This window comes from Heptranchias perlo, chromosome 6, assembly GCF_035084215.1.
Source record: "Heptranchias perlo isolate sHepPer1 chromosome 6, sHepPer1.hap1, whole genome shotgun sequence".
NCBI classification, from domain to species: domain Eukaryota; kingdom Metazoa; phylum Chordata; class Chondrichthyes; order Hexanchiformes; family Hexanchidae; genus Heptranchias; species Heptranchias perlo.
The window spans coordinates 77,996,261-78,022,784 of record NC_090330.1 but is presented as its reverse complement, the minus strand read 5'-3'; the positions used below and the strand labels follow the sequence as shown (position 1 = coordinate 78,022,784).

The following is a 26,524-nucleotide window of genomic DNA, read 5'->3' as shown; positions in this document are numbered from 1 at the left end:
TAAAAAATCTGATCTTCTACCCTCAATCCTGAAGGCCATAACTGATGTAAGGGTGCAGTTCCACGAGCACTGCCGGCCCTTTGGTACTTCCTCAAGTCATCATTCTTCATGTGCGACTCTAGATACTGAGTTGCTGTATGCTACATAACTGTGGAAGCCTGATCCTGTCCTCACCTGACACCCACATGTTTCAGAGCCAGAACTCACTGTGACATTGATCAGGAATGGGAACTTGGTTGAAATTTCCCAACCCTAGGTCAGGGACATGGATGCCAATTGTAGCAGCTTAATTACTGCCTAACTTAAATCAGGCAATTTGGCACAGACCACAGATTGAAGATAACTCCCCGCTTGGCTCAGTACGACATCACACTGCATCATTATCTATTGAGCCATCAGGAAAGCATTTATTTTTAACATAAGGTGGCAAGCTCATTTAGAAATCCATTTACATACAAATACCGTTACAGTGCTGCCAGCATTGGTAGGAATCTACTTGACTATAACGAGAGAGGCCAAGACAGGAGCTTGTCTCTGTCGATCACCAACATGGGGAAGTAAATGTCAATCTAAGTGCAGTGTTTTAATGAGCCAGTCTCCTCCTTATTATAATTCTTGATGAGACACAAGTCTTGATCCTGATTCAAGCCTATAATTATCTCTGTGTTATTGTTCAGTGCATTGCCAACCCAGCATAAATCACTGGCAAAAATGTAAATGCACTGTTCTATGTCACAATCAGAAAAACTATACTCTTTGCTAAATATATACAGATCAATATCGAAGGGAAAAAAATCTTGGACGTGCTAAATAGCCCAAAGGCTTTTATTGAGGATTTGGTCTTGATGTATCGTAAACTGAGTTGATTCTTTCACAGTAATCGTGCTCAGAAACGGCTTCATTCGGTGCCTAGGGGGAACAGAACAGATGCTTAGTTTCAGATAGTAAAAAGCAATTTAAAGTAACATGATTTAACTCCCGATCATACCTCTGTGGATCTGTGGATTTATAAATACCAGAGATAGAGCTGGAGGCGCAGAGTCTAACCCCAAAGAACGGGTGGATGGGAGGTTAAAATAATACCTTTTTGAGGCACGACTGGAACCTGGCTCCAAACGCACCCACTTCTGGGTTAAACCCAGGTGCGTTTGGATGTGCATGCGCATCCGAAACCTGAAGTCCCGTCCCCACTTAATGCCAGCAGGTGGATTGTTAAAGGGGTAATTTACCACATTGAAATAGTTAGAATCATAGAATCATAGAAGTTTACAACATGGAAACAGGCCCTTCGGCCCAACATGTCCATGTCGCCCAGTTTATACCACTAAGCTAGTCCCAATTGCCTGCACTTGGCCCATATCCCTCTATATCCATCTTACCCATGTAACTGTCCAAATGCTTTTTAAAAGACAAAATTGTACCCGCCTCTACTACTGCCTCTGGCAGCTCGTTCCAGACACTCACCACCCTTTGAGTGAAAAAATTGCCCCTCTGGACCCTTTTGTATCTCTCCCCTCTCACCTTAAATCTATGTCCCCTCGTTATAGACTCCCCTACCTTTGGGAAAAGGTTGAGGTACTTAAGTTTTTGTTGATTCTATGTCTGAAACAAATTTAACCTCACCTGCACGGGTTTCCCATGGCTTCTGCATCTCGCCATTGAAATAGAGGCGAGATGCAGCCGAAGTTGATTTGGCCTTTTAAACCTGTGATTAACACATATAAATAGGTATCGCAGCTGGTCTCTCAGTTCTCTCAGGCAAACGCTGAGATTTCTTTGTGTTGGGTCTCTATTCACTCTTGCAGACATCACTCAATTAAATTAAAGATTCAACAACAACAACTTGCATTTATATAGCGCCTTTAACATAGGAAAACGTCCCAAGGCACTTCACAGAAGCGTTAGCAAACAAAATTTGACACTGAGCCACATAAGGAGGGATTAGGACAGGTGACCAAAAGCTTGGTCAAAGAGATAGGTTTTAAGGAGCATCATAAAGGAGGAGAGAGAGGTAGAGAGACAGAGAGGTTTAGGAAGGGAATTCCAGAGCTTAGGACCTAGGCAGCTGAAGGCACGGCCACTAATGATGGAGTGATTAAAATTGGGGATGCAGAAGAGGCAAGAATTGGAGGAGCGCAGAGATCTTGGAGATTTGTAGGGCTTGAGGAGGTTACAGAGATAGGGAGGGGCGAGGCCATGGAGGGATTTCAAAACAAGGATGAGAATTTTAAAATCAAGGCATTGCTGGACTGGGAGCCAATGTAGGTCACCGAGCACGGGGTTGATGGGAAAACAGGATTTGGTGCAAGTTAGGATACGGGCAGCCGAGTTTTGGATGAGTTCAAGTTCATGGACGGTGGAAGATGGGAGGCCAGCCAGGACACCATTGGAGTAGTCTGGAGGTAACAAAGGCATGGGTGAGGGTTTCAGCAGCAGATGAGCTGAGGCAGAAGCGGAGACGAGCAACGTTATGAAGGTGGAAGTAGGTGGTCTTGGTGGTTGAGCGGATATGTGGTTGGAAGCTCATATCAGGATCAAATAGGACACCGTAGTTGAGAACGGTCTGGTTCAGCCTCAGACAGTGTCCAGGGAGATGGATGGAGTCGGTGGCTAGAGAACGGAGTTTGCAACGGGGAGCAAAGACAATGGCTTCGGTCTTCCCAAAATTCAGAAAATAATCAATTGTTAACATCCTGAATCAATCTTGAATATGTGCACAAGCTTATATTTTTAAGAATGATGACAAAATTTGAAATATTTGGAATATTCTGCAATCAAGTTACTTGAAAGAATCATACAATTTTTTAAGAACTTGGCTATTTTGCTAATATAAATTCTAGCACTCCAAATATTTGTCTAATTCTAATCTATTCTTCATCTTCCCTTCTTCTTTTGACTCTCTCTCTCCATCTTTGGCAATAGGCTTTCCATAGATTTTTATTACAAGTTCGAACTCCGACAACTATTTGGATTGTATTTCATCGCTCCCCATATCTAGTAAATCCCTTTCTCTAATTTACCCCTTCTCTGTCATATCTGCTCTAATAAATCTACTTTCCACACCAGAGTTCCTAAAGCTCCTTCTTTTACCTCAGATGAGTCTTCCCTCAGCAATGGTTGACAGGCCCTTTGATTGAATCTACCACATTTCCCATTTGCAGCAGAAAATAATGGCCAGAGACATCCGTTATGCTTTACATCTTTTCATGCTTATGCTAGTGCTGGTGCTGTTAGGAATTTCAAAATATGAATGTTACTTATCACTGATCATCAAAGCGCTTCTCTGCTGCTCACCCTGGAATAATGTTCCGTATTCCTGGCCTGAATCTGGAGCCAGCTCTTCATCCCCTCTTCCACGTGCAGCCTCACAGAAACATAGAAAATAGGAACAAGAGTAGCCCATTCGGTCCTTCGGGCCTGCTCCGTGATTCAAAATGATCATGGCTGATCGTCTAACTCAGTACCCTGTTCCCGCTTTTTCCCCATGTCCCTTGATCCCTTTAACATTAAGAAATATATCTATCTCCTTCTTGAATACATCTAATGACTTGGCCTCCACTGCCTTCTGTGGTAGAGAATTCCACAGGTTCACATCCCTCTCAGTGAAGAAATTTCTCCTCATCTTGGTTCTAAATGGCATACCCCGTATCCTAAGACTGTGACCCCTGGTTCTGGACTCCCCAGCCTTTGTACCATCCTCCCTGCATTTGGTCTGTCTAGTCCTGTTTTATATGTTTTATATGTTTCAGTGAGATCACCTCTCATTCTTCTAAACTCTAGTGAATATAGACCTAGTCGACCCAATCTCTCCTCATTCGTCAGTTCTGCCATCCCAGGAATCAGTCTGGTAAACCTTCATTGCACTCCCTCCATGCCAAGGGCATCCTTCCTCAGATAAGGAGACCAAAACTGCACACAATACTCCAGATGTGGTCTCACCAAGGCCCTGTATAACTGTAGTAAGACATCCCTGCTCCTGTACTCAAATCCTCTTGCAATGAAGGCCAACATACCATTCGCCTTGCTAACTGCTTGCTGCACCTGAATGCTAGCTTTCAGTGACTGGCGTACAAGGATACCCAGGTTTCGTTGCACCTCCCCTTTTCCCAATCTATCACCATTCAGATAATAATCTGCCTTTCTTTTTTTACAACCAAAGTGGATAACCTCACATTTATCCACGTTATACTGCATCTGCCATGTTTTTGCCCACTCACCCAACTTGTCTAAATCACATTGGAGCCTCTTTGCATCCTCCTCACAGCTCACATTCCACCCCAGCTTTGTGTCGTTTGCAAATTTGGAAATGTTACATTTAGTTCCCTCATTCAAATCATTGATAGATACTTTGAATAGCTGGGGCCCAAGCACTGATCCTGCGGTACCCCACTAGTCACTGCCTGCCACCCAGAAAAAGACCGGTTTATTCCTACTGTCTGTTTCCTGTCTGTCGACCAATTCTCAATCCATGCCAGTATATTCCTCCCAATCCCATGTGCTTTAATTTTGCACACTAACCTCTTGTGTGGGACCTTATCAAATGCAGACCGGCATGTACTGCAATGGGTGTGAGATGCTGGTGGCTCCTATTGACTTCCTGCTCAACTTCAGTACATTGGCTGCAGGTCTCTCCTTGTTTAATATTGGTATATGTTGTCTGCTGGCTTCTAAACAACAATATATAGAATCATACAAAGGTTACAGCACGGAAGGAGGCCATTTGGCCCATCGCATCCACGCCGGTTCTATGCAAGAGCAAACCAGCCCTATCCCCGTAGCCCTGCAAATTTTTTACTTTCAAGTAATTATCCTGTTCCCTTTTGAAGGCCATGATTGAATCTGCCTCCACCACGCCCTCAGGCAGTGGATTCCAGATCCTAACCACTCGCTGTGTTAAAAAGTTTTTCCTCATTTCACCTTTGGTTCTTTTGCCAATCACCTTAAATCTATGTCCTCTGTTCCTTGACCCTTCCACCAATGGGAACAGTTTCTCTCTATCAAATCTCCTCGCAACTGTCTCTGTTCCAAGGAGAACAATCTCAGCTTCTCCAGTCTATCCGTGTAAGTAAAGTCCCTCATCCCCGGAATTATTCATAACGTTCAACGACACTACCATCCCCGAATCCCCCACCATCAACATCCTCGGGGTCACCATTGACCAGAAACTTAACTGGACCAGCCACATAAATACTGTGGCTACAGGAGCAGGTCAGAGGCTGGGTATTCTGCGGCAAGTGACTCACCTCCTGACTCCCCAAAGCCCTTCCTTCAAGGCACAAATCAGGAGTGTGATGGAATACTCTCCACTTGCCTGGATGAGTGCAGCTCCAACAACACTCAAGAAGCTCGACACCATCAAGGACAAAGCAGCCCATTTGATTGGCACCCCATTCACCACTCTAAACATTCACTCCCTTCACCATTGGCACACAGTGGCTGCAGTGTGTACCATCTACAGGATGCACTGCAATAACTCACCAAGGCTTCTTCAACAGCATCTCCCAAACCTGCGACCTCTACTACCTGGAAGGACAAGGGCAACAGGCACATGGGAACAACACTACCTGCACGTTCCCCTTCAAGTCACAGACCATCCTGTTGACCGGAGGTCACCGGTTACGGTTATTGGCTTAGTACACAGAGCAGAAGTGTCAATTCTCTCTTAATTCTCAATTCACTTTATTAATGTTATTATATCATGTACATACTGCTTATACGTCTGGTTAGATATAGGAATGCAGTTTACAACAGGTTATACAGTTTTATACCCAAACTAGGATTCAAACGCACACCCACTAGGTTTCTCTGACTAACACTCCCTGAGTGGTCACAGAATAGAAAGGATATTATATTACCCGGAAAGGAGAGCTGACGCTGGCCAGGCATTTCGTTCTATCTCTCTTGACGTCGTCTCTACGTCCCTGATGTAGTCTCTACGTCCCTGATGTAGGGTCTCCCACTTTCACAATGGTTAGTCTCCGGAGTCTCACATACACACTGGCACCAAGCCTGCAATTCTTCAGTCTTATTCCCAAGTCTGTCTTTTCGAATGATGCTGTCTTCTCCGGTTGGCTTAAAGTTCCTCGAGTGGTCGGTGTCATCCCCTGATTGGCTCTGTTCCAAGGGGTTAGGGAGCATCACCTCATTACTCCTTTTCTAAATAAGGACTGGTGTCTCATCACAGCTCCTTTGTCCCTTAGAAGCAAAACTAATTCAAACCTGTTCCGGCCAGCTCTGACCAGTGACTGAACTCCAGATCACTTCAGTTCAAAAGTCAGTGTCTTTGTTAGCAATTCGAAATAACCTCAGTAGTTTTCTGCAACCCCTGGCCAACAATCCCGACTTGGAAATATATCACCGTTCCTTCATCATTGCTGGGTCAAAATCCTGGAACTCCCTTCCTAACAGCACTGTGGGAGAACCTTCACCACACGGACTGCAGCGGTTCAAGAAGGCGGCTCACCGCCACCTTCTCAAGGGCAATTAGGGATGGGCAATAAATGCTGGCGTTGCCAGCGACGCCCGCATCCCATGAACGAATTTTTAAAAAATCTCTTCTGCACCCTCTCTAAGGTCTTCACATCTTTCCTAAAGTGCAGTGCCCAGAACTGGACACAATACTCCAGTTGTGGCCGAACCAGTGTTTTATAAAGGTTTATCATGACTTTCATACTTTTGTACTCTATGCCTCTATTTATAAAGCCCAGGGTCCCATATTTTTTAACCGCTTTCTCAACCTGCCCTGTCACCTTCAACGATTTGTGCACATATACCCCCAGATCTCTCTGTTCCTTTACCCCTTTTAGAGTTGTGCCCTCCAGTTTATATTGCCTCTCCTCATTCTTCCTACCGAAATGTATCACTTCACATTTTTCTGTGTTAAATTTCATCTGCCACATATCCGTCCATGCCACCAGCTTGTCTATATCCTCCTGAAGTCTATCACTATCCTCCTCACTGTTTACTACCCTTCCAAGTTTTGTGTCATCTGCAAATTTTGAAATTGTGGCCTGTACACCCAAGTCTAAGTCATTAATATATATCAAGAAAAGCAGTGGTCCCAGCACTGACCCCTGGGGAACATCACTGTATACCTCCCTCCAGTCCGTAAAGGAACCATTCACCACTACTCTCTGTTTCCTGTCCCTTAGCCAATTCAGTATCCATGTTGCTACTGCCCCCTTTATTCCATGGGCCGCAATCTTGATGATAAGCCTACAATGCGGCACTTTGTCAAACTCCTTTTGAAAGTCTAAATACACCACATCAACTGCATTGCCCTCATGTTACCTCATCAAAAAACTCTATCAGGTTAGTTAAACACGATTTGCCTTCAACAAATCCGTGCTGGCTTTCCCTAATCAATCCACAATCATCCAAGTGACTGGTAATTCTATCCTGGATTATCGTTTCTAAAAGTTTCCCCACCACTGAGGTTATACTGACTGGCCTGTAGTTGCTGGGTTTATCCTTACACCCTTTTCTGAACAAGGGTGTAACATTTGCAATTCTCCAGTCCTCTGGCACCACCCCTGTATCTACAGATGTTTGGAAGATTATGGCCAGTGTCTCCGCAATTTCCACCCTTGCTTCCCTCAGCAACCTAGGATGCATCACATCCGGACCGGGTGACTTATCTACTTTAAGTACAGCTAGCCTTTCTAGTACCTCTTCTTTATCAATTTTTAGCCCATCCAGTATCTCAACTATATCTTCCTTTACTGAGACTGTGGCAGCATCTTCTTCCTTGGTAAAGACAGATGCAAAGTATTCATTTAGTACCTCATCCATCCCCTCTGCCTCAATGAGTAGATCTCCTTTATGGTCTCTAATCAGCCCCACCCCTCCTCTTAATACCCGTTTACTGTTTACATGCCTGTAGAAGACTTTTGGATTCCCTTTTATGTTGGCCGCCAGTCTATTCTCATATTCTCTCTTTGCCCCTCTTATTTCATTTTTCACTTCTCCTCTGAACTGTCTATATTCTGCCTGGTTCTCACTTGTGTTATCAAGCTGACATCTGTCATACACATCCTTTTTTCCATTTCATTTTACTCACTATCTCTTTTGTCATCCAGGGAGCTCTGACTTTAGTTGCCCTACCTTTCTGCCTCATGGGAATGAGTGTACCTGAATCATCTCCTCTTTAAAGGCCGGCCACTGTTCAATTACAGTTTTGCCTGCCAATCTTGGATTCCAATTTACCCGGGCCAGATCTATTCTCATCCCATTGAAATTGGCCATCCTCCAATTGAGTATTTTTACTTTAGAGTGGTCCGTGTCCTTTTCCATAGCTATTCTAAACCTTACGATACTATGATTGCTGCTCCCTAAATGCTCCCCCACTGACACTTGCTCCACTTGGCCCACCTCATTCCCCTGAACTAAGCCCAGCAATGTCTCCTTCCTCATTGGGCTGGAAACGTACTGGTTAAGAAAGTTATCCTGGACACCTTTCAAAAATTCCTCCCTCTCTTTGCCCGTTATATTATTATTATTATCCCAGTCTATATTAGGGTAATGAAGTCCCCAGTTATCACTACTCTATAGCTTTTGGACCTCTGTAATTTCCCTGCAAATTTGCTCCTCTATATCCTTCCCACTAGTTGGTGGCCTATAGAAAACACCTAGTGGTGTAATGGCACCTCTTTTATTTCTTAAATCTAACTAAATAGATTCTGTCCTTGACCCCTCCAGGACATCCTTGCTCTCCAGTATTGCAATATTCTCCTTAATCAATACTGCCACCCCCCCTCCTTTCTTTCCTTCCCTATCTTTCCTGAATACCTTGTATCCAGGAATATTTAGTACCAATCTTGCCCCTTTTTTGAGCCAGGTCTCCGTTATCGCTACGACATCGTATTCCCATTTTCACCAACCTTGTTTACCACGCTTCATGCGTTTACACACATGCACTGCAAACCAGTCTTAGACTTTCTTGTACTCTCTCTTAGTTTGATCCCACCGAAAATTGTATTATTACTTGCTCTAGTGCTATCTTTCTCCCCCAATCCTTTGTGCCCCTTGTTTCTCCTTTCCATTGCTATATCCTAGTGCCCATCCCCCTTCCAAGTTAGTTTAAAACCCCCTTGCAGCACTAGCGAACCTCCCCGCAAGGACATTGGCCCCAGTTCCATTGAGGTGGAATCGGTCCAGCCTGTACAGGTCCCACCTTCCACAGTACTGGTCCAAATGCCCCAGGAATCTAAAGCCCTCCCTCCTGCACCATCTCTCCAGCCACGCATTCATCTGCTCTATCGTCCTATTTCTATACTCACTAGCGCATGGCACAGGGAGTAATCCGGAGATTACTACCTTTGAGGTCCTGCTTCTTAATTTCTTTCCTAACTCCTTAAAATCTGCCTGCAGGACCTCATCCCTCTTTCTGCCTATATTTTTGGTACTGATATGGGCACAACTGTTCACCCTCTCCCCCAGAAAGTACTGCAGCGACATCAGTGACATCCTTGACCCTGGCACTAGGAAGGCAACATACCATCCTGGAATCACGGCTGCAGAATCTCCTGTTTGCTCCTCTAACTGTAGAATCCCCTATCACTATTGCTCTGGTCAGTAATAAAATACTGAAGTTCTTTGTAAACATAAGGAAGTGTAGAGTACTTTAAAAATACAGCAAGATGTGTAACCTGCAAAGAGTAAACATCCATGAAAATCCAGGAAAGGACAACAAACCTCCTCCTACCCGTCACTGAGCAGAAATTCTGACTTGGATCACAAACGCCCATTCACCCTCAACCAACCCCATCTCAGAAATTGATGGTTAGGATTTAAACCAACATTCATCCTGAGACCCCTCCAACCGATGGCCAAGACCCCCCCTGATGGTCGAGACCCCCCTGATGTCTCCGACTTCCGCCCCCCCCCCCCGATGTCTCCGACCCCTCCGCTGATGTCTCCACACCCCCGTCCCCCCCTCACTGTCTCTGACCCCCCACAACTCAGACTTTTCTGGCATCCGCTCCTCAGCTGCTTTCTCTCCCGACAGGCAACCAGCCTGTCAATCTGGCTAGCTGTCATGTGGGAAACCCGGAAGCAAAAATAATTGTCTTCAATTGAGTTGCGATCGCAGATTCCGATGCACTGACTTGACCGATGCAAAAATCTACCCACCCGCTATGTTCCTGGCTCCAAATTAAAATCATGCCCCCTGTATCCGGGCATGCCTTTGGAAAATTGTCATTGTTAATTTGTTAAATGGCTGGCAGGAATGGAGGAGAAACCGGCAGGCATTGGCTACAGAATGTTTTGGATGCTTTGTATTGAGGGAGCATCAGCATTAATTAAATAGAAGTGGAAGAAAGTGAAACTACCACTTGTATTTTCGTTTAGTTGTACATTGGGTGTGACTAATGCAGCAGCACCAGTTGTTTCCCTTGTGTTTAAGGCAGAGTGTAGTTTTGACTTTACTTTAAACGTATGTGATGTGTAATGAACCTGTTTCTTGGATGAGATGTTAAACCAAACCAGATGTCTGCCCTCTCAGGTGGATGTTCCACTGTAGCCTCCACCCTCAATACTTCATCTAACACTATCAGCATTCCTTTCTCCCTCATGTGCTTATTTAGCTTCCCCTTAAATGCATTTATGCTATTTGCCTCAACTACTCCTTGTGATAGCGCGTTGCACACTCTTTAGGTAAAGAAGTTTCTCCTGAATTCCCTATTGGATTTATTAGTGACTATCTTATATTTATGACCTCTAGTTTTAGACTCCCTCACAAGTCGAAATGTTTTCTCTATGTCTACCCTATCAAACCCTTTAATTATCTTAAAGACCTCTATCAGGTCACTCCTCAGCCTTCTCTTTTCAAGGGAAAAGAGCCCCAGCCTGTTCAGCCATTCCTGATAAGTATATCCTCTCAGTTCTGGTATCATCCTTGTAAATCTTTTTTGTACCTTCTCCAATGCCTCTATTTCCTTTTTATAATATGGAGACCAGAACTGTGCACAGTATTCCATATGTGGTCTAACCAAGATTTCTATCCGAGTATAACACCTCTGCTTTTCAACTCTATTCTATTCCTCTAGAAATGAACCCCAGTGCTTGGTTTGCCTTTGTTATGGCCTTATTAACCTGCAGCGCAACTTTTAGTGATTTGTGTACCTGTACCCTGAGATCCCTTTGGACCTGTACCTCATTAAGCCTCTTATTATCCAAACAGTATGTGGCCTCTTTATTCTTCCTACCAAAATGCACCACCTCACATTTATCTATATTGAAATTCATTTGTCAAATACATGCACATTCTGCAAGTTTATTAATGCCCTCTTGCATTTTAACACATTCTTCCTTTGTATTAACTACACCCACCAATTTGGTGTCGTCCGCAAATTTTCAAATTGTACTTCTGATTCCTGAGTCCGAATCGTTAATGGTTTCTCATGGTCACATGGGTGAGGGAGCAGGTGTCTGCCAATGTCGCTCTGGCACTGCTCGTCAGAAAGTCTGGGAGATTCTCCCAGATTCGCTCCTCCCTCCCTAAGGGAGAATTGCAGGATACTGTGCTTGTTTTTATTCTGATGCTGTACCCGAGGAATTGAGTGCATGGGAATTCATGGGAGAAATCCTGTTTTTAACCAATTCTAGATCCACTAGGCTGGGTCACACATTAACATCACATACTGGGTCCCATTCTTCAAGTGTGAGCCCTGGTACTGATGCTGGGAGTTCCCTCGGGGATTTGCTGCTGTAACTTTGGCGAAAGTTCAGTGGGAACGCGAATGTAATGGAATGTAAAAGGGGTATCCGTTGAGGTTAAGGCAACAGTGTGGGAGAAGCTCTAAGGAAGTTCCTAGAAGCATCAGCTAGCTATTCAACTATGGAGGCATCCATTGCAAGCCAATTCCTGCAACCAGCCAACATCCACACCTACAGATATTTTTTAATAACAATCAGAAGTAGAAATCCTGACTGATTCGTTCACCTTCCCTAAACCTAGGGGACACAGAGAGCAATTGTAGTGTTCCCAGTGCTATCCCCGCCTTGATCAATAACTCTGTACAGACTAATGACCTCTGTATCACACGGCTCATTGTGTGAATTATCGGGACAGCATTTCTTCTAACTAGATGGTGTTGGCCAGGGGCTGCAGTAACCTGAGATTCCCAGCTGCTGACACACAGGCAAGAGCAACTTTTGACCTGAAGTAACCTGAGTTCAGTCACTGGCCTGAGCTGGCTGGAACCGGTTTGAATTAGCTAGGTTTTGTGAAAGACACAAATCCTTATTTAGAAAAGGAGTAATGAGGTAATGCTACCTAAGTCCTTGGGATAGAGCCAATGAGGAGAAGACACAGACTAGGCGAGCAAGCCTAAACCAACGGAAGAGTGAGACAACACAGCTTGAGGAGATAAGATTCAGAATAAGAATGAAGAATCTGGGGCCTGGAGCGAGGAAAGACTCCAGAGACCAACCATCGCGGAAGTGGAAGAACGTACGTCAGGGACGTAGAGACGACGTCGAGAGAGAGAGAGAGAACGGAACACCTGGCCAGCGTCCGCTCTCCTTTTCGGGTATTATCCTTTATATTCTGTGACCACTCAGGGAGTGTCAGAGAAACCTAGTGGGTGTGTGTTTAGATCCTAGTTTGGGTATAAAACTGTATAACCTGGTGCAAACTGCATGTCTATATCTAACCAGACGTATAGCGTTTAGATCCTAGTTTGGGTATAAAACTGTATAACCTGGTGCAAACTGCATGTCTATATCTAACCAGACGTATAGCGTTTAGATCCTAGTTTGGGTATAAAACTGTATAACCTGGTGCAAACTGCATGTCTATATCTAACCAGACGTATAGCGTTTAGATCCTAGTTTGGGTATAAAACTGTATAACCTGGTGCAAACTGCATGTCTATACCAGACATATAAGCTATATGTATATGATCTAACGGCGTGAATAAAGCGAATTGAGAGTTAAGAGAGAATTGACTCTTCTCCTCTTTGTACTAAGCTAATAACCGTAACCGGTGACCTCCGGTCAACAGCGGCAAAAATTCTCTTGAAAAATTTTACATGTTAAGTCTTTAATTCTTATTAGAACCACTTCACCAGAACCCTAGTGCCCTGTTCTGTTTCCTGTGCTGTTGCTATGTTGGTGCATAGTTTCATCCATTTGAGCTTGCAGTCCCCAATTGGGCAGAAAATTAGGGGGAGCTTCGCTCCTGAATTCCCAATGTGTGCTCCTGGCAAGTGAAGCTCCATGAACTTGTAAAATTACCCTTTCTATGTCTGTGCGTGTGTGAGTGGGATGTCTAGTAGCAACAGGTCCAAACTGTCATTTGAATACTTTTGCAATGTTGGAAGACAAGAGTTTCAGCACTGACCGCAGTAATGCCAAGGATCTGTACACAGGGTTAATTTAATTATAAATTTAATAAAGAAGAAACTCTGTCTTCAATACAAGAACACACAATAATTGCAATTAATAAAATTCAATAACAAATAAAAGGAAACTGGGACGATAATGGGCATGGTGTAACAGGTAACAAAATGGATTCTTCTTTTATTTTGTTCTTCGCTGGAAAAGCTAGGAGTCCTGAGGACAGTGAGAGTCAACCATATAGTGTGGGACTGGAGTCACGTGTAGGCCAGACCATAGAATCATAGAATCATAGAAGTTACAACATGGAAACAGGCCCTTCGGCCCAACATGTCCATGTCGCCCAGTTTATACCACTAAGCTAGTCCCAATTGCCTGCACTTGGCCCATATCCCTCTATACCCATCTTACCCATGTAACTGTCCAAATGCTTTTTAAAAGACAAAATTGTACCCGCCTCTACGACTGCCTCTGGCAGCTCGTTCCAGACACTCACCACCCTTTGAGTGAAAAAATTGCCCCTCTGGACCCTTTTGTATCTCTCCCCTCTCACCTTAAATCTGTGCCCCCTCGTTATAGACTCCCCTACCTTTGGGAAAAGATTTTGACTATCTACCTTATCTATGCCCCTCATTATTTTATAGACTTCTATAAGATCACCCCTTAACCTCCTACTCTCCAGGGAAAAAAGTCCCAGTCTGTCTAACCTCTCCTTGTAAGTCAAACCATCAAGTCCCGGTAGCATCCTAGTAAATCTTTTCTGCACTCTTTCTAGTTTAATAATATCCTTTCTATAATAGGGTGACCAGAACTGTACACAGTACTCCAAGTGTGGCCTCACCAATGCCCTGTACAACTTCAACAAGACATCCCAACTCCTGCATTCAATGTTCTGACCAATGAAACCAAGCATGCTGAATGCCTTCTTCACCACCCTATCCACCTGTGACTCCACTTTCAAGGAGCTATGAATCTGTACTCCCAGATCTCTTTGTTCTATAACTCTCCCCAACGCCCTACCATTAACGGAGTAGGTCCTGGCCCGATTCGATCTACCAAAATGCATCACCTCACATTTATCTAAATTAAACTCCATCTGCCATTCATCGGCCCACTGGCCCAATTTATCAAGATCCCGTTGCAATCCTAGATAACCTTCTTCACTGTCCACAATGCCACCAATCTTGGTGTCATCTGCAAACTTACTAACCATGCCTCCTAAATTCTCATCCAAATCATTAATATAAATAACAAATAACAGCGGACCCAGCACCGATCCCTGAGGCACACCGCTGGACACAGGCATCCAGTTTGAAAAACAACCCTCTACAACCACCCTCTGTCTTCTGTCGTCAAGCCAATTTTGTATCCAATTGGCTACCTCACCTTGGATCCCATGAGATTTAACCTTATGTAACAACCTACCATGCGGTACCTTGTCAAATGCTTTGCTGAAGTCCATGTAGACCACGTCTACTGCACAGCCCTCATCTATCTTCTTGGTTACCCCTTCAAAAAACTCAATCAAATTCGTGAGACATGATTTTCTTCTCACAAAACCATGCTGACTGTTCCTAATTAGTCCCTGCCTCTCCAAATGCCTGTAGATCCTGTCCCTCAGAATACCCTCTAACAACTTACCCACTACAGATGTCAGGCTCACTGGTCTGTAGTTCCCAGGCTTTTCCCTGCCGCCCTTCTTAAACAAAGGCACAACATTTGCTACCCTCCAATCTTCAGGCACCTCACCTGTAGCGGTGGATGATTCAAATATCTCTGCTAGGGGACCCGCAATTTCCTCCCTAACCTCCCATAACGTCCTGGGATACATTTCATCAGGCCCCGGAGATTTATCTACCTTGATGCGCATTAAGACTTCCAGCACCTCCCTCTCTGTAATATGTACACTCCTCAAGACATCACTATTTATTTCCCCAAGTTCCCTAACATCCATGCCTTTCTCAACCGTAAATACCGATGTGAAATATTCCTTCAGGATCTCACCCATCTCTTGTGGTTCCGCACATAGATGACCTTGTTGATCCTTAAGAGGCCCTACTCTCTCCCTAGTTACCCTTTTGCCCTTTATGTATTTGTAGAAGCTCTTTGGATTCACCTTTGCCTGATCTGCCAAAGCAATCTCATATCCCCTTTTTGCCCTCCTGATTTCTCTCTTAACTCTACTCCGGCAATCTCTATACTCTTCAAGTGATCCACTTGATCCCAGCTGCCTATGCATGTCATATGCCTCCTTCTTCTTTTTGACTAGTGCCTCAATCTCCCGAGTCATCCAAGGTTCCCTACTTCTACCAGCCTTGCCCTTCACTTTGTAAGGAATGTGCTTACCCTGAACCCTGGTTAACACACTTTTGAAAGCCTCCCACTTACCAGACGTCCCTTTGCCTGCCAACAGACTCTCCCAATCAACTTCTGAAAGTTCCTGTCTAATACCATCAAAATTGGCCTTTCCCCAATTTAGAATTTTAACTTTTGGGCCAGACCTATCCTTCTCCATAGCTATCTTAAAACTAATGGAATTATGATCACTTGTCCCAAAGTGATCCCTCACCAACACTTCTGTCACCTGCCCTTCCTTATTTCCCAAGAGGAGGTCAAGTTTTGCCCCCTCTCTAGTCGGGCCATCCACATACTGAATGAGAAATTCCTCCTGAATACACTCAACAAATTTCTCTCCATCCAAGCCCCTAATGCTATGGCTGTCCCAGTCAATGTTGGGAAAGTTAAAGTCCCCTACTATTACCACCCTATTGTAGTAGTAGGTCCCACACTTTGAAGGACATTAGTGACCCAGTTGGGTTTTTATGATAGTCTGGCAATTTTCATGGTGATTTGTTTTCTGGTACCAGCCACAAATTACCAGATTTTTTTGAATTAAGTTTCACAATTTACCATAGTGGGGTTTTAACCCATGGGCCCTGATATTAGCAGGGAGGCGGGATGGCAGCGGGGGGGCGAATGGGCGCGTGGGTAACCCGCCCAATAAAATCTATATGTTCCCTACGCAATCGCGAGTAAATTGGAGCCACTTAACGTGGCTTCCGGGGTTTGCCGTTGGAAACCTGCGCAGCGGGTGGACTGCGCACCCGCATCACAGGCTGTCAGCTAGAGGAGCTCTATTTAAAGGGGCAGTCCTCCAATGGCTGCTCCTGGAGCAAAAACCCAAACAGCACAATGGAGCAGCACAGGGGAAAGGCTGCTGCTAGATTCAGTGATGCCTCACTCCAGGTGCTACTGGATGGGGTGAGGAGGAGGAGGAGGGATGTGTTCGATGGGAGGAAGTGGCCTGCCTCTGCCACCAGGAAGGCCTGGCTCGAGGTGGCAGAGGAGGTCACCAGCAGCAGCAACATCTCCCGCTCCTGGATCTAGTGCAGGAAATGCTTCAATGGCCTAACTAGGTCAGCCAAAGTGAGTGCACTTATTCATTCTCCTACACTCCGTCTTCCACATCACCGCCCCCACCCCCAACTCATCTGCACTGCCAACACTACCCCATCACATCACTCCTCACACCCACTCAGCTCATCCTCAACTTACCTGCACTTCCTCAGCACTTTCTCACCTCCCCATTACTCATCCCACCACTACCACTCAACCCACTCCTCGTACAATGTCATGGCTCCGACTCATACTCACCCTCTGATGCATTTCTTTCACCCAAACCAATGCATTCATCGGTTGGCTGCGTCACCATCACTCACTCACGCGTCTGTACTTTCTCCCCTTATAGGAGAATGGAGCCCAGAATGTACAGGAGCGGGTGAGGACTGGAGGGGGTCCACAACAGATAGTCGTACTCACAGATGCGGAGCAGGAGGCGCTGGAGCTGAGCCGCACCCTCGAGTGCCCTTCCATCGGGGACACCGAGACTGGCACCGGACAAACGTCTGGTTACAGAACTTTAACGTTCAGCACACACAATATGAATTGATGTTAACATGCCTTGCCATCCTCAGTGTGCTCATCGCCACATGACACATCTGTGATCATGCTTAATATTGCCTTCTGTTCTCTTACAGGGCCTTCAGCGATTGCTGTGATGGCAGATGGCAATTCCTCAGAAGACCTGTCGCATCTGAGCGAGCCATCCAACAGCGCAGATACTCACATCTCGGTAGGTCCCGATCCGCAATTATTTGGGGTCGCACATGGTGAGTCACCACACAAATGTGAGCATGAGCAGACACTGGTGGCAGGGGCAGCTGTGGAGAGTCCATGTCGGTGGGAGCACTCCTCTCCAGGGGCCATCCTTTAAAAGGAGAACTTGAACAGATGCCACCTGCACTCTCCACAATCGCGCAGAGGATGGAGGAATCCAACTCCTGCATGAGTGGAATGGTGGCACAGGTGTGGGAGGGAATCTCTGAGATACTGTCACGGGGACGTGAGCAACTCTCTGAGATAGTGTCGTGGGTAAGTGCGGGAATGTCTGCAATGGAGGGAAGGCTAGCCTCCATGGAGCTTCAAGCACGGCTCAACAATGAGTCCATTCAGGCTCTAACAACGGCCGTTCAGACTCAGGGTGAACAACATTCTGCCGCCTTAAACAGGCAGGCAGATACCCTAACACTGGCCTTACAAGGTTTCACATAGGTCCTCCAAACTGTTGTCCAGCAGAGTGGCAGGAGTGGTGTGGGCCTGGCCCAGGGGAGGGATGATGGCGAAAGGAGACATGGAACTGGGTATGCCACTCAAAGCGCCCCCACGTCTCACCTGTTGCCACCCTCTCAACCAGTACCCACAATGCTGCCTCCTCTCCAGGTGGCCGAGCCTGCCCCTGCACAGGTGCAGGTGGAGCAGTCTTTGGAGGGACCCTCACGGGCACCGAAACGCAGAGGGCATCGGCCCAAAGCATCTAATCGGTCAGGGCATGAACAAAAGCAACCTGCCACTATCTCTGCTGCAGCCACAGGGGTAGCACCACGTAGGAGTAGTTGGAAGCGAAAGGCGAAGGTTTTGTAAGCATGAAGGGGATGCACAAGGGTGTTTGACGGTTGGTCATGTTTTTTATTTATGTTTGCTTTTTGTTAAACTCACATGAAATATTATTATTGTCACCACTACTGCCATGTTTTGGCCATGCTTGACTGGCTTCTGTAATAAGGCCCTTTCATGAGGTTCACCATGAACGCCCACACTTGATGCCACCCTTTGGGTCACTGTACAGTGGGTGTATGTGTAGTTGCAGGACTGTTTTGTGCAGGTTGCGGGGGGGCGGTGTGGTGTGGCCGCTGCTCTAACCAGATGGTGAGGACTGGACCCTTCACACTGTCTGATGTTAGGAGAACTGTTCACATATCAGTGACTCCCTGGCCTCACAAGCAGCCAGGTGAGCCGTTGTTCTGCCCATGGGTTGTTCCTCCTCCTCCTCCGCCGCCTCCTCCTCTTCCTCCTCAATGTGGTTGGCAGATGTGGATGGGCCTCCTGAAGTGGCATCCCTCTCTTTTGTGCCATGTTGTGCGGGGCACAACACACGACTATAATGCGTCCCACTCTGTCTGGTGCATATTGAACCATTCCCCCAGAATGATCAAGGCACCTGAAGCGCATCTTGAGCAGCCCTATAGCCTGCTCAATTGTAGACCTGGTAGCAATGTTCCCATGGGAAGCCAGCCACTGCGTGGAATCCCACTGCCCTCTCCATCTGGCTGAGGTCATCCATGGGGAAGTTGACATAGTGTGAGGCCCTGCGAAACAAGCCTTATGCACTTGTGTGCAGACGACTGACAGACCCCGGCGATATCCCCGGTGGTACCCTAGAATGATCTGGAGGCGAAGAAGTTGAGGGGAGTGATGACTTTGACAGCGACAGGTAAGGGGATGCTGCTCGGTTAAACCATGTTACGAAGACGATACGAAATGGAAAAAGGCCATTCGGCCATTCCAGTCCATGTTGCCATTTCCCTCCACACAAACAAATTGTTCCAATTACATTTGCCCACCCTGTTCCCATATCCCATCATTCCCTTTTCCTTCCTAACCTTCATCTCCTTTTCCTTCATCCAACTATTCAATCTAATCTTGAATGTTGACATAGTTTCTACTTCAACCACTGACCCTGAAAGTGAATTCCACAGCTTCACAACTCTCTGTGTGAAGAAGTTTCTCCTACCCTCTGTTCTAAATCTCTTACAACTAATCTTGTATCTATGGCCCCTCGTTCTTGACCCCATAATTACTGGAAACAATCTGCTTCTACCTACCCAGTCCCATCTTTTCATAATTTCAACCGCTTCTATCATTTCTCCCTTATTTTGTGCTGTTCTAACAAAAAAAAAACATTTTTCACGTCATTCTCCATCTATGTATTTCCTCATACCAGGCAGCATCCTAGTGAATCTGTGTTGTGCCCTCTCTAAAGTCTCAATATTTTTCCTATAGTGTGGAGTCCAATATTACACACAGTCCTTTAACGTGCTATAAAATAATAAGGTAACAACCAAAATAACATTATAGCAGATTGATACTTCATATGACATGGGGAACTGCCCTTGACATCAAGGCAGCATTTGACCGAGTGTGGCACCAAGGAGCCCTAGTAAAATTGAGGTCAATGGGAATCAGGGGGAAAACTCTCCAGTGGCTGGAGTCATACCTAGCATAAAGGACATTGCTGCAGGAGTTCCTCAGGGTAGTGTTCTAGGCCCAACCATCTTCAGCTGCTTCATCAATGACCTGCCCTCCAACATAAGGTCAGAAATGGGGATGTTCGCTGATGATTGCAGTGTTCAGTTCCATTCGCAACCCCTCTGATAATGAAGCAGTCCATGCCCGCATGCAGCAAGACCTGGACAACATCCAGGCTTGGGCTGATAAGCGGCAAGTAACATTCGTGCCAGACAAGTGCCAGGCAATGACCATCTCCAACAAGAGAGAATCTAACCACCTCCCATTGATATTCAACGACATTGCCATCGCCGAATCCCCACCATCAACATCTTGGGGGTCACCATTGACCAGAAACTTAACTGGACCAGCCACATAAATACTGTGGCTACAAGAGCAGGTAAGAGGCTGGGTATTCTGCAGCGAGTGACTCACCTCCTGACTCCCAAAGCCTTTCCACCATCTATAAGGTGCAAGTCAGGAGTGTGATGGAATACTCTCCTCTTGCTTGGATGAGGGCAGTTCTGACAACACTCAAGAAGCTCGACACCATCCAGGACAAAGCAGCCCACTTGATTGGCATCCCATCCACCACCCTAAACATTTGTTTTCTTCACCACCGGCGTACCGTGGCTGCAGTGTGTACCATCCACAGGATGCACTGCAGCAACTCGCCAAGGCTGCTTCGACAGCACCTCACAAACGCACGACCTCTACCACCTAGAAGGACAAGGGCAGCAGGCACATGGGAACAACACCACCTGCACGTTCCCCTCCAAGTCACACACCATCCGACTTGGAAATATATCGCCGTTCCTTCATCGTCACTGGGTCAAAATCCTGGAACTCCCTCCCTAACAGCACTGTGGGAGAACCGTCACCACACGGACTGCAGCGGTTCAAGAAGGCAGCTCATCACCACCTTCTCAAGGGCAATTAGGGATGGGCAATAAATGCCGGCCTCGCCAGCAACGCCCACATCCCATGAACGAATAAAAAAAAACAGTATTGATGTAACCAGCTGTTCAATCACAGAAGGGATTTTCAATTATTACTGACAATCCCTGACAATCTCCTGGCCAGCCTTACTAGTGCTTACCAGTGCAAAGCATTGCAAGAATAAGTGTTGTTTGACCAAAATCACGGTTCAAACTGATGAAAAATCAATGATTGGCAAATTCCTCAGAGTTGTTCTTGCTCTGTCACCTTAACTTCACTGGAAGGGTGGCTGAAACACTGTTCATGTGCATCCCTCTCACTGGTCACTGACTGAGGCTGAACCAGACCATTTGCAACCTTGGCGTCCTATTTGACCCTCAGGTGAGCTACCGACCACATATCTGCTCCATCACCAAGAACGCCTACTTCCACCTCTGTCTGCTATATCATCCGTCTCCACCCCTGCCTCAGCTCATCTGTTGCTGAAACCCTCATTCGCAATGCGTTTGTCACCTCTAGACTTGACTATTCCAATGCTCTCCTGGCCAGCCTCCCATCTTCCACCCTCCATAAACTTCAACTCATTGAAAGCTCTGTTGCTCATATCCCAACTCGCACCAAGTCCCGTTCACTCATCACCCCTGCGCTTGCTGACCTACATTGGCTTGACTTACACTACTTACCGGCAACGTCCTGATTTTAAAACTCTCATCCTTAATTTCAAATCCTTCCGTGGCCTCGTCACTCCCTATCTCTGTAGCCTCCTAAATCCCTACAACCCTTTGAGATCTCAGCGCTCCTCCAATTCTTGCTTCTTGTGCATCTCTGATTTTCATCGCACCACCATTGGCGGCTGTGCCTTCAGCTGCCTAGGCCCTAAGCTCTGGAATTCCCTCCCTAAACCTCTACGCCTTTCTATCTCTCTCTGCTTCTTTAAGAGGCTCCTTAAAACCTACCTCTTTGACCAAGCTTTTTGATCACCTGTCCAAATATCTCCTTATTAGGCTCGGTGTCAAATTGTGTTTGATAACGTTCCTGCAAAGCCTCTTGGGATGTTTTACTGCGTTAAAGGCACTAAATAAATGCAAGTTGTTGTTGTTGTGACTGGGTTTCTGCTGCACATCCAATGGAGCTGGAACAGCTCGGAGGAAATTCACCCCTAATGTGTGTAGATGCTAGGTGCAGGCAGGATTGGACTTAGCTTTGATGCTGTCACATAGTTGATTCGTCTTCTGACCCTCATGCCTGGAATTTCTGTGGGAATTCTCTGGCAGGAGATTGGCAGAACCCCTGGAGAGATAGTTTAAATAAAATTGGGCATTGAAGAGACAACAATATCTCCCACCAAATTTACTGCAAGAGATTGGGAGAGCTCTGTGGAAATTCAGGGCCTTAGTGCCTATGTTGAAGCATGAAAATTTACCATTCAGAGCTTTAGATTTTTATTTAAATACAACTTTATAAACAAATCTTTACTTGTACATAGTGACCTTCCGTGTCATGGGAAAAAAGCAAAGTGAAGAAATTAATTTCCCTTCGTAGTAAGAAAACAGAGAAGTTGTATTTATCAGATTTCGTATCCTAGAGCATTTCACATAAAATTAATTACTTTGAAATGCAGGGACTGTTGTTATTTAGGCAAGGTTCCACAAACAGCACTTGGAGAAATGATCAGTTAATCTGATTTTGGTGGTGTTGGCTAAGGAAAGAATGTTGGCCCTTGTGAGAGATGAGAGATGAATCCCAATTGCTGGTACTGACACTATAATTAAATTTATATTCTGATAATATTTCCATGAGTTATACGTTACAAGATTTACAGTGAAACACTTGGCAATCCAAAAGCATCTGTGACCATTTCTCACATAAGGCAACTGTAGAAATAAAAATCCTATTTTCACAGGTAATGAAAAATAATCAATAGGCTTGAACTACAGGGCAGCACTTGACACTAACAGTTACCCAGCTGTGACAACCACTTCCTGTCCCACTTAGTTGCTTAGAATCATAGAATCGTAGAATAGTTACAGCACAGAAGGAGGCCATTTGGCCCATCGAGCCCATGCCGGCTCTTTGTAAGAGCAATCCAGTATGCCCCATTCCCCTGCTCTTTCCCAGTAGCCCTGCATTTTTTTTCCCTTCAAGTATTTATCCAATTCCTTTTTGAAAACCACAATTGAATCTGCTTCCACCACCCTTTCAGGCAGCGCATTCCAGATCATAACTACTTGATGCCTAAAAAAATTTCTCCTCACATCGCCTTTGGTTCTTTTGCCATTCACCTTAAATCTGTGTCCTCTGGTTCCTTAACCCTCCCACTAATGGGAACAGTTTCTCTTTACTTACTTTATCTAAACCCGTCATGCTTTTGAATACTTCTATCAAATCTCCTCTTAACCTTCTCTGCTCTAAGGAGAACAACCCCAGCTTTTCCAGTCAATCCACGTAACTGAAGTCCCTCATCCATGGAACCATTCTAGTAAATCTTTTCTGCACCCTCTCTAAGGCCTTCACATCTTTCCTAAAGCGCGGTGACCAGAATTGGACACAATACTCTAGTTGTGGTTGAACCAGTGTTTTATAAAGGTTCATCATGACTTCCATACTTTTGTACTCTATGCCCCCATTTATAAATTGTAAACAATTTTACAACACCAAGTTATAGTCCAACAAATTTATTTTAAATTAAATTCCACAAGCTTTCGGAGGCTTCCTCCTTCATTTATAAAGCCCAGGATCCCGAATGCTTTTTTAACTGCTTTCTCAACCTGTCCTGCCACCTTCAAAGATTTAAAGATTTGTGCACATATACCCCCAGGTCTCCCTGTTCCTGCATCCCCTTTAGAATTGTACCCTTTAGTTTATATTGCCTCTCCTCATTCTTCCTGCCAAAATGTATGACTTTGCACTTCTCTGTCTTATTTTTTTCATTCATTCATGGGATGTGGGTGTCATTGGCAAGGCCAGCATTTATTGCCCATCTCTATTTGCCCTTGAGAAGGGCAATTAGGAATGTCATCTGCCATGTGGCCGGCCATTCCATCTGGTTGTCTGTGTCCTCTTTAAGTCTACTACTATCCTCCTCACTGTTTACTGCACTTCCAAGTTTTGTGTCATCTGAAAATTTTGAATTTGTGCCCTGTACACCCAAGTCATTAATATGTATCAAAAAAAGCAGTGGTCTTAGGTCCGACCCCTGGGTAACACCACTGTATACTATACTCCAGTATGAAAAGCAACTGTTCACCACTACTCTCTGTTTCCTGTCACTTAGCCAATTTTGTATCCATGCTGCCACTGCCCCTTTTATTCCATGGGCTTCAATTTTGCTGACAAGCCTATCATGTGGTACTTTATCACACGCTTTTTGAAAGTCCATATGCACAACATCAACAGCATTGCCCTCGTCAACCCTCTCTGTTACCTCATCAAAAAACTCAATCAAGTTAATTAAACATGATTTGCCTTTAACAAATCCATGCTGGCTTTCCTTTATTAATCAATATTTGTCCAAGTGACTGTTAATTTTGTCCCGGATTATCGTTTCTAAATGTTTCCCCACCACCGAGGTTAAACTGACTGGCCTGTAGTTGTTGGGTTTATCCTTACACCCTTTTTTGAACAAGAGTGTAACATTTGCATTTCTCCAGTCCTCTGGCACCACCCCCATATCTAAGGAGGATTGGAAGATTATGGCCAGCACCTCTGCAATTTCTACCCTTACTTCCCTCAGCAACCCAGGATGCATCCCATCTGAGCCAGCCTTTCTAGTACCTCCTCTTTATCAATTTTTATCCCATCCAGTATCTCAACTATCTCCTCTTTTACTGTGACTTTGGCAGCATCTTTTTCCTTGGTATAGACAGATGTAAAGTACTCATTTAGTACCTCAGCCATGTCCTCTGCCTCCATGCGTAGATCTCCTTTTTGATCCCTAATCAGCCCCACCCCTCCTCTTACTACCCGTTTACTATTTATATGCCTATACAAGATTTTGGATTCCTTTTAATGCCAGTCTATTCTCATACTTTCTCTTTTCCCCTCTTACTTCCTTTTTCACTTCTCCTCTGTATTATCAACCTGACATCTGTCATATGCCCCCTGTTTCTGCTTCATCTTACTCTCTATCTCTTTCATCATCCAGGGAGCCCCAGCTTTAGTTGCCCTACCTTGCCCCCTTATTGGAATGTACCTAGACCGTATCCGATCTATCACCTCTGCCAATCTTTGATTCCAATTTACCCAGGCCAGATCTGGTCTCAACCCACTGAAATTGGCCCCACTCCAATTAAGTATTTTTACTCTAGATTGCTCATTGTCCTTTTCCATAGCTAATCTAAACCTTATGATACTATGATCACTGTTACCTAAATGTTCCTCCTCTGATACTTACTCATTCCCCTGAACCAAGTCCAGCAATGTCTCCTTCCTCGCTGGGCTGGAAACGTACTGATCAAGAAAGTTCTCCTGAACACGATTCAGAAATTCCTCCCCCTCTTTGCCCTTTACACTATTACTATCCCAGTCTATTTTAGAATAGTTGAAGTCCCCCATTATCACTACTCTATAATTCTTGCACCTCACTGTAATTTCCCTGCAAATTTGTTCCTCTATATCCTTCCTACTAATTGGTGGCCTAAAGAATACATCCAGTAGTGTAATGGCACCTTTACTGTTTCTTAACTCTAACCAAATAGATTCTGTCCTTCACCCCTCAATGACATCCTCTTTCTCCAGCACTGCAATATTCTCCTCAATCAATACTGCCACCAGCATCCCTCCTTTTTTTCCTTCCCTATCTTTCCTGAACACCTTGTATCCAGGAATATTTAGTACTCAATCCGGCCTTTTTTTGAGCCAGGCCTCTGTTATCGCCACTATATCACATTCCTATGTGGCTATTTGTGCCTGTGGCTCACCAACCTTATTTGCCACACGTTGTGCGTTAACACACATGCACTCTAAACCTTTTCGTATTCTCTCTTACTCTGATTCCATCTAATACTGTACTATTTCTTACTCTAATGCTATCTGTCTCTCCCAATCCTTTGTGCACCTTGTTTTTCCTTTCTAATGCTACATCCTGGTGCCCATCCCCCTGCCAAATTTCCCCCATCAGGTATTTGCATTGCTATCCTCTCAAGGCTGCTCAGGGCGCTACTGATCATCTTGAAACCATTCCAGGAGTTGCCGCACCCTTCGCAAGAGTGTTCGATCCTTACTCCTCTTTCGAGGCCATTTCTGTACAAAGCCCTCATCAAAAAATAAAATTAGTGACTAGCTTAATAGCAAACACAACACTCTTTGAATGTTTCCCACATTAAAAAAAGCACGAGTTGTGTCCTTGAAGGGAGAGACTAATAAAGCAAATGTGTGGTAGTGTAGTGGTTATGTTACTGGATTAGTAATCCAGATGCCTGGTCTAAGAATTCTAGAGGATATGAGTTCAAATCTCACCATGACAGTTTGAGAATTTAAGGTTAGTTTAAAAAACATCTTGAATTAAAAATCTGGTAGTAGTAAAAGTAACTATGAAGCAGTCAGATTGTTATAAAAACCCAACTAGTTTAATAATGTCCTTTAGGGAAAGAAACCTGGTCTGGCCTATATGTCCAGTCC

At 45.1% G+C, this 26,524-nt stretch overlaps 1 protein-coding gene across 2 annotated transcripts in view; it reads right to left on the bottom strand.

Annotated features, from left to right (window-relative positions):
- Positions 1–350: 350 nt before the first annotated feature.
- The window catches only part of LOC137322562 (opioid-binding protein/cell adhesion molecule-like), a 129,090-nt gene continuing 102,916 nt past the window's right edge, over positions 351–26,524 (bottom strand). For both annotated transcript variants that reach the window (XM_067985479.1, XM_067985480.1), the window contains one exon: positions 351–909. In XM_067985479.1, coding sequence (XP_067841580.1) covers positions 826–909 — 84 coding nt within the window. In that variant the 3' untranslated portion in view covers positions 351–825. The remainder of the gene's footprint in view (positions 910–26,524) is intronic.